The sequence below is a fragment of the Anopheles merus genome, chromosome 3R, assembly GCF_017562075.2.
Source record: "Anopheles merus strain MAF chromosome 3R, AmerM5.1, whole genome shotgun sequence".
NCBI lineage: Eukaryota > Metazoa > Arthropoda > Insecta > Diptera > Culicidae > Anopheles > Anopheles merus.
Genome location: NC_054084.1, coordinates 11,617,520 through 11,631,367, shown reverse-complemented (window position 1 = coordinate 11,631,367; position 13,848 = coordinate 11,617,520). Strand labels below are relative to the sequence as shown.

Sequence of the window (13,848 nt, the reverse complement as noted above, 5' to 3'; positions counted from 1 at the left end):
AAATAAATAAAGTGCATTCAGTAAGTGCATTTGGACGTTCATTCGCACGCTCGCACGGCAATTCGTTCGCCGCGTTTCTTACGGAGGCACCTCCCCCCCCCCCTCCTCGCAGCAGAAGGAACCGGCAATGAAGGCAGGTGCGTGCGAAGATTTCGATCGGCCGCTTTTTCCGAGTGTGAGTTTTCCACCCATTTAGGCCTTATTGCTATGCGCGATACTGCGAAACGCTGCCCGTTCGCGCACTCTCTTCCGCATTAGATGACGCAACATGAGGACGGCAACGGCCAATGCGGACCGAGGAAAGGAAAGCGAAGAGAAGATCACATTTCGAGCGTTCAAAAGCGTCCCTTCCATTGCACGTTAGATTGTATTGGGAGTGGAAAAATTGCGATTTTTAGGTTAACGGGGTTAAGGGTGGCGCGCGCACGTTATCACACGCACTGTCCACGTTCGCGGGGCGTATAAGGGTCGATCTATCCGTCAAAAACCCAATCCCGTCAATCAGATGTGCATCATCGTCTTCTCCATCGTGTGGTATTGGAGCGTACCGGCGGGAGAACTAGAAAGGAAGGAAACGGGAGCACCAGCCCCAATACTACAGCCTTCGCGCTCTACGCGCGCGCAAAACCGGTCAAAGATCACTTGCTCCTTCGGGAGTAAAACGGGGGTAAAAACTACTGAAAGGGTGGAAAGGAAAGGTGTGTACTATCATTATTACCACCACCACCACCACCACCACCACCCGGACTGCCCCTATTGCTGTTCTTGTTCTTGCATTCTCATGCACCCGTCTCGTGCAATTCGTCACGCGGGGCGGCACCACCGAGATGCAGCAGCAATTATCGGTCTTTGGCGCAACCAAGGCCGTCGGTTTCCGTTTCGCCTCTGAGGCACGGGCAGGCAATCTGCAATCTCCGGGATGCATTCGCTGAAGTGATTATGCGAGTTGATCAGTTTAAAAGTTGTTGGAATTGGATGTGTTTTGATTAGAGTTTGATTATATTTTCTTAGTAATTTATAATTTTTTTTAATATTATGTTATGTTTTAGAAGTATTGGTTTAGTTTATGCACATTTTCCTATTTTTATTTGTTTTCTTTAGTACTTATTTAATTTATATAGACTCTTATGCTTTTTTGTGTATTTTTTAGTTATTTATTTGTTCTTGATTGTTGTCTTATTAATTTCTCATGTTTTTTATAGCTCAATTTAATAACAAAAAAAAATGATGTTTCTAATATTTCATCATAATATTAAAATCGTTATTTAAAACAAAAAACAACATTATACCTTGCTAAATGACACGATTCTTTCTACAAACATTTCAACTCGTAATTACGCTAATTCGAAAAGTGCGTCGAACTGGTTCTGGGACGACTTGAAACTGATGAAACGATTCCAGCAGTAAAGTTGTCAAGTATCCCTTCCAACTACCCCCTTTTGTACTTGCCACTCAGCTCGGGGATACTGTGCTTCCTCCCGGAATGGTCAATGTGCTACCGACGCCACCCTTCCATCCCATCCACCTCACAGCTTCTGTTTTTTTATATTTCTGGAGCTTTCTTTCCTTCTTATTCATACACCATACAGCAGCAGCTTGGTGCAAGGTGCATGAATGTCTAAGTAGTGCGACGCATGCAGAGCTAGAGCTCTGGGTATCTGATAGCATCTGGAGTGTAGACAAGGCACAGCGGCACGACATTTCCTTCCTTCATCTCAGGCTCGAGGTTCGAGGTGTGCGCTGAAATGATGCAATCGCAACACCAGATAAAATCATCATTAGACTGCACTTGAGCTCTCTCCCCGTTGGCCAGAGTTTGGTTGGTCGTCGCACGCAAGGAAGCAAACTCCACTGGAACTCCAAGGAAGCAAAATTTTCGCGTGATGTAGGGCAAAAAAAAACCAGGAAAATGGAATTGATGCGTTCAGTTTGCTGTTGCGTGTGTGCTAGAGCAGATGAAGAATGCGTTGAAGATGAAGTCTTCAACGCCGCAGTCTTGTAACGCCTAGTTACACATGTAGAAGGTGTATCTTCACAGTAGCATAACGGAAGTTAAACTTATATATGAACAAGGGATAAGCTTTTCTATGTAAAAAAAACCCCAAAAGCCCTTTTGAGATCTTTACATCATCACGAAAAAGGTAATTTTTAAATCTATATTCTGCTCATGTTACCATTCTGCTTATGCGGAAGTTGCCTCGTACAATGAGGACCCAGCAAGAGCGCCAAGTCATCCCCAGGATCTCTGTGTAAGAATCATTCTGCTTACCATTAAAGGAGTTGTTGCATCGTGATCAGTGGTTGAAATTATCGACCTCAAGTCCTGTGCCTGTGGATGGATGGTATGCGATTTTGTCCCACCGTTCCGACCGTTCCGAAGGCCAACGGGTCATAACGGGAAGAAGGTGGTCGCGGGACAATGCTCTTAAAGGGTCGGCTCTTGTGTGCGCTAAAAGGGAATCGGTTGGTGGCACGTAGCTACGCCCCACAGGCAAAGGTGCAACTAATGTGATGGTGAAGCAATTTGTAGGATGAAAATGATCATGCATAATGTTGGATAGTTAATTGCACGACCAAATAAGGGATATGACTTTTTTGCTGCTGTTATCGGTAGTTTTTGCCGACTTTTGTATGTTGAGGCAGTTTAAAAAAATATTCTCAGTTTTCTTTGACTGTTTTTTTCTAGTTTTACGCTAAAATTAATATAGAAAAGCAAATTTGTAGAAACAAAAAAAGCCCATAATGAACACAAGAAGTAAGAAAATGTTAAACTATACAAGCTAATACTTTGGCCAGTTTAAAAAAGAGCAATAAAACCAAGCACGAACAAAAACAAACTAGCTAAACACAGAGAGTGATAAGCAAATGCAACCAAAACAAATGATAATCACAACAAAACGTGCAAAACAAAAACACTGCAAGAACGGATTTTGAGTCACGGAAACGTAGGAAGTGAAACAGCGTGTAAAATCCCCTCGGTTTTGGGGGTTTTTACAACACTTTATCAATTTAAAGTCAGTCCCGAAGCAACGTCATTATGCCTGATATACAAATTTCAGCAAAACGGGGCACTTTGGTGTACGTGCGCATGCGTTTAGGTATTTTTACTTAGCTCCGAGGGTATTGCAAGTGTGATCTGCTGTGCTCATTTGTATTGCGTTGTATCGCCCTCGCATTCAAGCGGCTCCATAGCTCAGCTGGTTAGAGCGTCGTGCTAATAACGCGAAGGTCGTGAGTTCGATCCTCTCTGGAGCCAAAAATTGCTTTTTTCTTGCTTCTACGACGGCGTGACTACTTCTCCTCGATTGTTTTTTTTTTTATAAGTAATGTGTTTGTTTTGAGCACGTATGACGCTAACAACAACTGGACACTCTACTCCTTTGGGAAACCCATTGCGCATATTGGAAACTTCCACTGTTTAGCCCAACAAAACAGGAAACTGATTCAACAGCTCATGAACCTTTAAGCATCAACGGCTTTGTAAACAATAATTTCACACATTATCGAGTAAGAGCAAATAACCAGGATAGGTTACTACTCTTTCGTCATCTAATCACTCCCTTGGCCAAAGCATTGACGTTTTTTAATTACGTTTTTGCTGTACAGTTTTCCTTCCCCATTCGCTTCAGTTCTGTGTTATCCGGTTTGTCGGTGAAGGAATCATTTTTTTTCTACTGTACTAAACAAGAAGAAACATCCTCTTTCGTAGTTAGGGGTTTACTTCTATGTAACAGAAGGGGTCAAATTCCGCGCCCGCGTGTCTGTTTGTCGAATATGCTGCGCAATTGAAACATCATAGAACGGGATGTGTGGTTTATGTTTAGTCCTAAATTGCAAACTCCATCGACACAACAAACACTTGGTGTCTTTCGTGTCAAGATCGTGGTGGCTCGTGAGGCCTTGGTGTTTTGATATTATAGAACACACTGTTTTGCGCTTGGGGCGCTCGCGTGTGCGCTGCTGATAAGGCTTGCGCGCCCACTTGCGCGAGCAGACACGTTATTTAGCGCATTTAGCGTTTTGATAGCATGCCCTGGTCCTGGGGTCCGGTCCAGTCTATGCGCATTACTGACCTATTCAACAACCGCACACTTACATTAAACAATGTGCGCAATTACACGACGGATGCGTGTGCGCGCAACACGACAGATTCATTCATTTCCGTTCCAGATCTTGTTAGACGATGTATGTCTCGACTGGCTCCATGTGCCGCTTTTGTTGCTTTCAATCTGTGAATCTTTCTTATCTGTAAAAGAGAACAATGCGATTAGGTAAATGGGACTACTTGTTCATACACTTTTTTTTTCTTGCAAGTTTCACTTTATTTCTTCGATTAGTTTGTCTAATTACCATGATCAAGTGGTGGTTGTGTATTTTGTTTCTGGATCCACTATTTTCTGGCTTTACTTTTAAATGTTATTGGAAACGCTCTCCTCTCTATTGCCTGGTTAAGCAATTTCTACTATGCTTCACAATTCTTGTTTCACATTTCATTACAAAAAAAAAAACAACGTATGTTTCCTTTTTCTTTCTTTTTAACCTATTCATGTAAAGAAATTATAATACACGTACAAAAAGAAAGGACTTTTCGCACGAAAGAAAAAGGGAAACGAAAGCCATACACACATACAACGATAGGATCAGGGGAGGCTTCAGTAACTTAAACTTTAATAACAAAGGAAACAAAATATAAAATAACTTCCGTGTGAGAAAACGTTGTGTGACTTCTTTAGTCATTTGTTTTTATACATCCACCGGATGGGGGAAAGTACCTCAAAATCCCCCCCCCCCCCCCCCCCCGCACTTGTGTACAAGTTTACACAGTCCATTTCCATGTTTATCTGGTTTGCTGCTCTCTATTAGTTGTCTATATTTTTCATAAACGATGAACGACTAAAGCTTAATGCAGAAACCAATCAACTTGTTGCTTATTTGCTTACTTCCACCCTACTTTGAACAGAGTGTAGTGGTTTGCGCATTAACGTTTGGTGGTGAAAAGTCTACTTTCTTCACGACTAGCACTCCCCTTTCTTCTCGCACCGTTTTTATCACGCGCGACGTCCAATGCGCGATAAATGCTACATACACACCACTTCCTTCGAGGAGTATTTGCTCACTGTTTTCATTTAGTTATTTATGAAATATTCACTCCCCCCCCCTGTCTGTGACCGTCCGTTTGTTTCCCTAATATCAAAGGCGTGTAACTGCCCCACACAAACCCTCCCTGTCAGCAACGCGCACGCACCAAAACACAGGTTGGTGGTGTGCGCGTTCTATATTGTTTCTGCCACGCTAGCTTACATTCATTAAATTGTAATGGTTTTCTGGTTTGTTGCAGTTTGCATTTGTTTTATGCACGACTGTTGGGTGTTGCTGCAACAAGCGACCCACGTACAAAGGAAGATATTGGTTGGTTTTGCTGTATTACTTGGTTAACTATCTATTTATATGTATAGTATCGCTTTATATTGTGTGTGTTATTTGTATTACTGCTGCTTTTTTTTGCTAATCTTTTCAATGACTTTGATCGAATGATTACTCTGTTTTGGCTATTTGGGTTGCAATTGCATTCGAGCGTAGAAGAGATCTAATCTAACTGTCGATGATCCTTTTGCATTCTCTGTCACTGTTCGGTTCGATCCTGTTAATTTGGTTTTTTGCTCTTGGCTCAACACCAAGCTGCTGTCATGATGGGTGCCAACATTGCTGCACTGGAAATAAGAATCGCGAGAAATTTAGCTTCATATTGTTGCTTTTTTTTAGGGTTTTCTAATTGATATTTTGTATTCCAATAAGAAGTTTATAAGCAAGACAAAAGCTGCAAAGCTCCAGGAAGGGAAAAGCTTTGCTGAGCATTTACCAACAAGCGAATAATAGCAATAGCGAAAGAGCGTTTGATTTGCTTAAGCACTTTAGACCTACAAAATGTGACCTTTTTAGGTTTGTGAAGGGAAATCTTTGAGCATTTCATATTAATTCAAATTAATTTTACATTACACACTGGTAGTACACGGGTTGGCCGAATAGAAGCTCAAGCACACGATCATGAAGAAGAAGTAGAAAATGATTAGGAAGAAGTTTTTTTTTTTCAATAATAGCTTACACAATTAGTTCAGAAAAATGTTTTCATTAAGGGAAATAAAAAAAAACAAACACTTTAAAGCTGACCTAACAATGCATGCACAGTTTTGAGCGATTTTGGTTTGTCTGGTTTGTTTTGTTTTGCGTTTGCGTTGACGATTCTTAAATAGTTCTTTAAGTTTTGTTCACTAATGAAACAATATCTACGCGCAAGGGGCAGCAAGCGGCAATTGTGTTACTTTTGCCTCACACTACAGTACTACACACAGCGGTTTCAGCAAATTCTGTTTGCCAGCTTGTTCTATTTTTAGCTACTTTAATTTTAATGTCTTTTTTGTGTTGCATAATAATTTCCCCGTTTTATTTTCTTATGCTCTTTTTTGTATCAGGAAATAAATGTGTATTTGTTTCTTTTTCTTTTTCTTTTACATATAAGCTAAATAAAGCGCATTTAAATCGTTGTGTATAGAGTGGTTTGACTGTGACAGTAGGAATATTGTTTTTCTTTTACGCGAAAACGGAAACGAGCGACGGCTGTGAGTGCACCAACAAAAGAGAACACTCGACCGAAAGATAATAGATAAAGCAAAAAATGGATGAAACTCATTATCATCCAGCTATTTAGAAAGTAAATGTCTCCAGAATACTAGCTCCACAATACAATCACTAGCCAGTGAGAAAGAGATAGGCTTGCCTAAAGTGCCTGAACTAGACGCGGGCCAGACTAATGCCACTAATTTTGGGGTCATTAAATGCGAGCTTTACAATTGGAAAGATGTTAATTATACTTTCCCATTTGATTTGATTATTTTGTTACGCTTTTTGCAACAGCTTTTGCTTGAATGTATTCATTCATTATCCCCGCCCTCCAGAATGATGGTTTGCTATCTCATTTAAGGATAACAATAAACACAAAAAATGCTTTACCTCTCTATCTTCGTTCGCTCCATCGTCACTCGTCGTTTCGTTCTCTGTTTGGCATTTTCGTTTGCATCTTCTTAACCGCATCTTCTTGTCGTCTAACTGCTTACAGAACTACATTGGTGTACGGCTACGTTATCAAAGTTGTCCCTTTCTTTTACGTGTACAAATTGCTGTCTCCTTCCTTATGTGTGCACGCCTGTGCTTGTGTGTGTTTGCAACAATTCGTCCCGCACCAGCAGGAACGTCGGCGGCAGCATTTTGCTACTTGTGTATGCGCCAGTAAGTGTTTGTTTTTTTTAATGATCCTACGCAACGGTAGTGTCTGTGAAACACATACCCAGCTTTTGCCTTCATCGTAGAATAGTTATTCATGTTCGGGGGAAACAAATGGAACATTCTAAAACAAAAGAAAACAAAATAATCTATACAAGAATGTTCAGTATGTATTCGCAACAAAGTAAGAGAGTGAGTGAGACCTTGCTCTTCCATTTCTCTCGCCTCCCTTCGATCATCGTGTGACCGGGTGGTAACCACATTACCTCACCTTTTCCCTCCCAATTTTTTTGGGCCAGCGGCTTCTTCTTCTCTCGCGTGTATATAAATAGTGGAAAACTATCTTTGTACAACTTAACATCAGAACTTAATCGATACAATCGCCCTAGCCTTTCGTTTACCCACTCCGCCTGGCGCTAAATACAACCTATTATTAATATAATCTCGAATATAAATGTGTCTTCCTACATCCTTTCGCGATCATTTCTTTAGGGACAGTCCCAACCACCGGCAGGGAAATCAAATTGCTTGATTACGCCCCACCACGTTGGTAGTGGTGAAAGGGTTGTGCCTTCAAAATAAATACACTGCATCATGGGGCGCATCAAAAAATATCGCGAAAACGAAAACCCGTCTTTGTTGTCCTCCTTCCGTTTCGAGCGATCCCTTTGCCTGCGGTTCCTTGTTTTTTCACCACAACCACTTCCACACGCCCAGCAGCAGTAGTTTGAAATAGCGATTATATCGCTTCAACCACCGGTACAGCAGCAGACGCGACATGCGGGGAGAATGAGGGCAGGAGAAGGAAGCGCTCTATCGAAAGAGGCGCTACACCTTGTTTCACTTCTTCTTGCCACCGCCGCCCGCCGCCACGCTCTCCTGATGTCATGCGGACGTTTCGTTCGTTTCCTGCCAGCCCTCGCTGTCGTCGTCGCTTTCGGACGACTCCGACTCGGACAGCTCGATGGCGACGCGACGGGCAAGGATGGAGGCCACATCGTGCAGGCCCTTGTTGCGATCGTTCTCCTTCGCCTCGTGGTTTTGCTTCTCCACCTTGCGCAGTTTGATACCTTTGTGGGGGAAGAAGAAAACAGAACATAAAATTGATTAGCAATTTGAGGGAGAGATGCACAGAGCGCTCGGTGGTGAGGCGAAACGTACCATCCCGGATGGCCTTCATTAAATCGCTGCGTGGATCATCGTAGGTTATCTTCTCCTGGGGTGGAATCTTCTTCAGCTGGTGCATCTTGGGCATGTTGTACAGGTCACCGTTCGCGACCGGTGCCTTCGACGGGCTTAGCGGTCCATCCAGCATTGGCGGTGGCGGTGGAGGAGGCGGTGGTGCCACATTTGGAGGCGATTGTTTGGGCGATAGCTAAAATATTGGAGCAAAACAAAAACAGAAAAGGTTAGTAAAGGTAGAGGGAATGCTTTCATTTACAACAGAAAATATCAATCACGCATTATTCACTGAAAATATCGAACAGAACTTGCATCTGAATGCATCACATAGACCAAACGGTGGGTGAGGGTTTGCAAGGGAAACACTGACGTGTCGCTGACCTGACTCGTTCGAGCAAGAGTAATACAGGGTTTCCCACGATTTATCGATTGGTTCCCATATTTGTTTCGGCTCGTCTCGCGATTTATTCTATAGTTTCTCCAAAAGAGTTGACAAAAAAGCGGAACTGGGTCCGAACGGTTCCATAAAATTTCGGAATCAGTTCCGAAGGGAAGGTTCCATCACTCACGCCGGAACGATCTGGAATCGTCCGGAAACGTCCGGAATCGTTCGGAATTGCTCGTGCAGAATCGTAGTCGACCGATGTTTGTTAATGTGCGATACACATTTAATATATTTTTCACTATCTACGTCATTGCGTTTTACGCACTTCTGGCAAGTATGGCCACCCAAAAATGTTGGGAGCGTTGATGGACCGTTGAAATGACATCGGATCAGTTATCTTTGTATTTTTCCGTTGTTTTGTTGCTCTAAATATGGGCAAGAAAAAACTGACCCATATACTAAAACAGTGGTCTCTAACCTTTTTAGGATCGCTAACCACTTGGCTTTGAAAATACATTTGCTGCGGGCCCACATCTATTGAGGTTATGCATTTTATAGACTTTGTTCAAAGTTTTTAATCAAAAATATGGTAAAATCTTATTCCAGAAGAGTCTGTTGAAAATTTAATAGCAGGCTAAGTCAAAAGTCCTACGCAAGGCGCCACGGTCTATTTGGGGCTTGAACCAATTACGGGCATATTGTTAAAGTCGTAGGAGTTGAAGACTGTACCACGAGACCGGCTTACACTTCTCATTATGTGATCGAATTAATCTAACTGTGCCTTATTGTTGCATCCATAGTCCATCTCATCTAGGCTCGGTCCATTCAGGATTCGAACCTATAATGGGCATTTTGTTGAAGTCTTATGCACATTTACAAATATTGGTCGACTACGATTTTGGACGATTTTGTACGATTCGAGACGATTCTGAACGATTCCGATGATTCCGGACGATTCTGAACGATACCGATGATTCCGGGCGATTCTGAACGATTCCGATGATTCCGGACGATTCCAGACGATTCCGGACCATTCCGGATGATTCAATGTGATTCCGGACGGTTCAAGACGATTCTTACGATTCTCTGGAATCGGACGATTCGGATTTCTCTGGAATTGGAATCGGAACCTTGCCAGAACCGGAGCGGAACCGTGGGTGCGATCTGGAAAACCCATCTCTATTTTATTCATCGTATCCCATAGATTTTTGGTTCATTCCCGCAATTTATTGGTTATCAATACAATTGAACCAAACATTTATGGAAAACGTCGAGAACATAACCAAAACCATATGGGAAGCATCCAAAAATATTATGGTAACCAACCAATATCTCGTGGGAAACCCTGTAATGTGATGGAACAGATTAAACACCTTCTTTAGTCGTTTTGAACAACAATGACATGAAAGTAACGTAGTAATTACCAAGTTTACAATAAACAACGATTTAGTGACTTCTCAACAGCAACTTCAGACACTAAATTTTTAATAGAATTAGCAAATGAACTTAGTTGACACAAAGAGACACGTTTAGGCAGACAGACGGATTCGTTCCTTTTTGCTTTGGAACATAATTGCCTCCCGAAACGACTCACCTTACCGCAAAAGCCTAACGAATTCACTCAGAAGAGGACGGGGAGAGTAGTCGCACGAAGACAGTGCTATGAAAGAGAGCTTTGGGCTGTAATGTGAAAGCCTCATTAGGAGCTTTGTGTGTGTGTGTGCTCGAAACCCATTCGTATTTGTTCGGAGTTTGCCACCGTTCGATTAGCCGCAAAGCCGCAATCGTAGACCAGCCAGCTGGTAGTACACAGAGAACCCCCGAGCTAAACTTACCTGTTCCGGGATCGGTGGCGGCGGCGGCAGATCGTTCATCGACATCTGGTTCAGCTGCATGTTGAGATTGTTCAGATTGTTGATCTGCTGGTTCAGCTGCGCGAGCGCAATCTGGTTCTGGTCCATCATCGACTGCACGACCACTTGCTGTTGGTGGTGATGTTGGGGCTGTTGTTGTTGCTGCTGCTGGTGCTGCTGCTGCTGCTGCGGGCCGCCGGTCATGCCCAGCTGCGGTGATCCGGCCCGCGAACCGGACCGGTTTAGTAGCAGCTTGGCGGCGACGCTCGTGCCCCCGTTGCTCATGCCGTGCGGCGGCGACTGCAGACCCTCCGGGATCGGTGGCGGCGGTGGCAGATTGTCCCGCCCGGTCGACAGGCTGCGGCTGCGCGTGGGCGTGTTGGCGTTCGAGGCGTTCGGGGTGCCGCCCCCGCTGCCGGACGAGGGCGGTGCCGGCGGTGGCTGCGATGGGCGCGATTTCGACCGCGAAGGCGTCCCCGGCGCGTACAAACTTTCCTGCGACATTTGGTTCGTGCCCGCGCCGTACATGGCGGACGGGTTGCCGTACTGGTCGTAGATCGGCTGCTGCTGATACACTCCACCGCCCTGCTGCATCTGGACGGCCATCTGCTGGTGGTAGCCGCCGCCCGGGGACGGTGGCGCATAGCCCCCACCGTCCACCATTTCGTTCGGCTGCTGGTAGCTGCGCCGCAGCTCGATCGAGTTGGGACGGGCGGCACCGCCGCCGCCACTGCTGCTGCCACCCATCGCCGAGGAGGAGCGGGAATCGTATATCATACTGCCGCCGCCGCCGGCCGCCGCCATCGCACTGTTGTAGATTGCCTCCTCCTGCGAGCCGATGATCGCGTTCGGCGTCCGGTAGATGACGTTGTTCGGCATCAGCGTCTCGCCATGGCCGATCGCCCGCTGGCGCTGCTTCTCGCGCGTGTTGTGCGGTGCGCGGGGCCGCTTCTTCTGCCGGCCGCCCCCGTCGGCGCCACCGTCCGCCCGCGGTTTGTGCACCTTCTTGCCGCGATCGTGCATCACGCGCTCCGTGTCCTTCAGCATCTCCTGCCGCCACAGCTCGAAGAAGTAGTTCGGATCGGTGTAGAACTTCAGCCCGTCCTTGCCATCGTCCCGGTAGCAGTTGAGCTTGTCCAGCGGGGGTGGTTTGTCGCATGTCTGGAAGGCAAACATAAAAACAGAAACTAATTAGTATAAAATATTCCAGTTTTTTCCATTAAAAATCAATAGCCGACGATCCGCACCTTATACACCTCCAGCATTGCCGAGGGCATGGTCGCCCGGGAGAAGATCTGCTGGTCGAACATGGTGGCACTCTTGAACGCCTTCTTCATCTGGATGTCCTGCAGCGACACCTCCTCGACGGTGCTGTCCAGCTGCGTGACCTTTATCGCGAGCCGATCGATGCGCGCCTGCAGCGAGTTGGCGCGCTCCGCCAGCCCACCCGCATCCCGCGCCAGCTCACCGAACAGATCTTCGGCATGTTTGGACAGCGAGGACAGCTGGCGCACGATATTCGTCAGCGTCGTGTTGGTGACCGTTTCCAGCTCCGCCGGCAGCTCCTCGCGCACGTACACCGACCGTGCCACGAACACCGGCTGCACCAGGCGCTTCGGAAGCGGCATGATGATGTTTGCGGCTCTCGGTTACCAAATCACCACACAAGGGTCGAGTTTTGTGTTTTCACAGGAAGCGGTTCCGTCCACACCGGGAGCTAGATCCCGGGGCGTTTTAATGATACTCTCACTCTCTTCTTTCTCTCTCTTTCTCGTTGTTAGCTGCAAATCTAATTTCCCTCTGCGTACTGCTGCCTCTCTCTCTCTCCCCCCGTCTGAAGACTCGTTGTGCAGTGAAATTGCCACCGCCGGATGTTGATGATTGTGGGGCACGTTTTCGTCCTACATATTCCTACGAACGTGCTTGGCTGCTACGTACTAAACCTGGAAAAGAGATAGAAAGGAACAAGGGAAAAAGTAAATAGAAAATTGCTCAAAAGCGATCGATCGAAGTGGAGATCCAAGCGCGTTGGATATCTGTTTTCTTCGCCATGGGAAAACAACGCTCGCCCCACAAAACATACATCCCATGACACGGTCCCCGTACGGCGTTTTGATGTCTAAACTTGGGCAGTTAATTATTTTGCAGTGCCTCGCACAACAATCGCTCTCTCTCTCTCTCTCGCTTAGCTCAGCCCTAAAGCCGGATGTTACTCCGGATCGTGATCGTGTACACCTCACCGTCATAAACGCAGCATCACAGCACAGCAGCAACATAAACGAACCAAATCTAGGCCGTCGTTCACCTCACGCGGCAGTACTTTCCGAGCACTAAAGCAACAACAGCATAAAGTTGCAGTTGACGACGACTGAGGGCAGCAGGCAAGCAGTGCAGAGCAAAACATAAACCCAATCGAGCGGGGTGGAAGTAGATGATTATGCTAATTGAATACCCGCGGCAGCTTGTCCTCCCCTTCCCGCTTCCGCAGACGCACAGCTGATTAAAACAGCATCGCGAAAAACTAGGGGAGCAGCGATCGGAATGGTGTGATGGCGCATGCAAATCACTTCTCGCGGGCAGGATTGTTCATTCACGCATGTTTTGCGCGTTACGGCTACAAACGGCTCGACAGACAGTGCTTCAATCATGCGGGAGAGCTCAAAACAAAACCATACTCCAAGCTTAACTGCCAGCCCGCGGGGGAAAAGAAAAGGGGAGGCCTGATTCCCTTTATCTGCTTCGCATACTTTTTGTACACTATGTGCGCAGCGCGGTACGGTAAAATGCAAGCACATAAATGAAATAACGAAGTACGAACAAGATGAAAATGAGATGATGACCGTAAACGGTTATTTTTCAATTTAAGCTGTAGCAGGACTGTTGTCGACTGTTGTTCCAACACACATGCACATCCGCCGTTAGCCCTCGTCTCGGTGTGTTTCCGCGTCTGCCAGCATGGGAAGAACGGTGTTCCGCTGACGTACCCGTATTATACGATGACGCGTGAAACATATGGAACCATTTTGCGGTGCAGAGTTGCTGGAGTTTCAGTTTGTCACATATAAGAAGGTTGATTTTTTTGACATATATTTGAATTAAAAATTACAATATCGAGCTCACACTACGACTCTACAAATTAAAATCACGTGT

The 13,848-nt window shown here is 45.5% G+C and overlaps 1 protein-coding gene and 1 non-coding gene across 8 annotated transcripts in view; one reads left to right on the top strand and one right to left on the bottom strand.

Moving 5' to 3' along the window:
* Positions 1–3,182: 3,182 nt before the first annotated feature.
* On the top strand, positions 3,183–3,256 carry Trnai-aau. The gene has a single exon. It is a non-coding gene; the product is annotated as a tRNA-Ile (tRNA).
* A 1,041-nt stretch (positions 3,257–4,297) lies between these two features.
* Positions 4,298–13,848, bottom strand: part of LOC121598074 (wiskott-Aldrich syndrome protein family member 2) — a 28,769-nt gene continuing 19,218 nt past the window's right edge. For 6 of the 7 annotated variants that reach the window (XM_041924605.1, XM_041924606.1, XM_041924608.1 and 3 more), the window contains 4 exons: positions 11,946–12,641; positions 10,681–11,859; positions 8,440–8,653; positions 4,298–8,348 (listed from right to left, as the gene is read on the bottom strand). In XM_041924605.1, the coding sequence (XP_041780539.1) occupies positions 8,164–8,348; positions 8,440–8,653; positions 10,681–11,859; positions 11,946–12,326 (1,959 nt within the window). In that variant the 5' untranslated portion in view covers positions 12,327–12,641 and the 3' untranslated portion in view covers positions 4,298–8,163. Of the gene's footprint in view, positions 8,349–8,439; positions 8,654–10,680; positions 11,860–11,945; positions 12,642–12,938; positions 13,026–13,848 lie in introns of those variants that run through there. The other variant, XM_041924611.1, reaches the window with a different exon arrangement.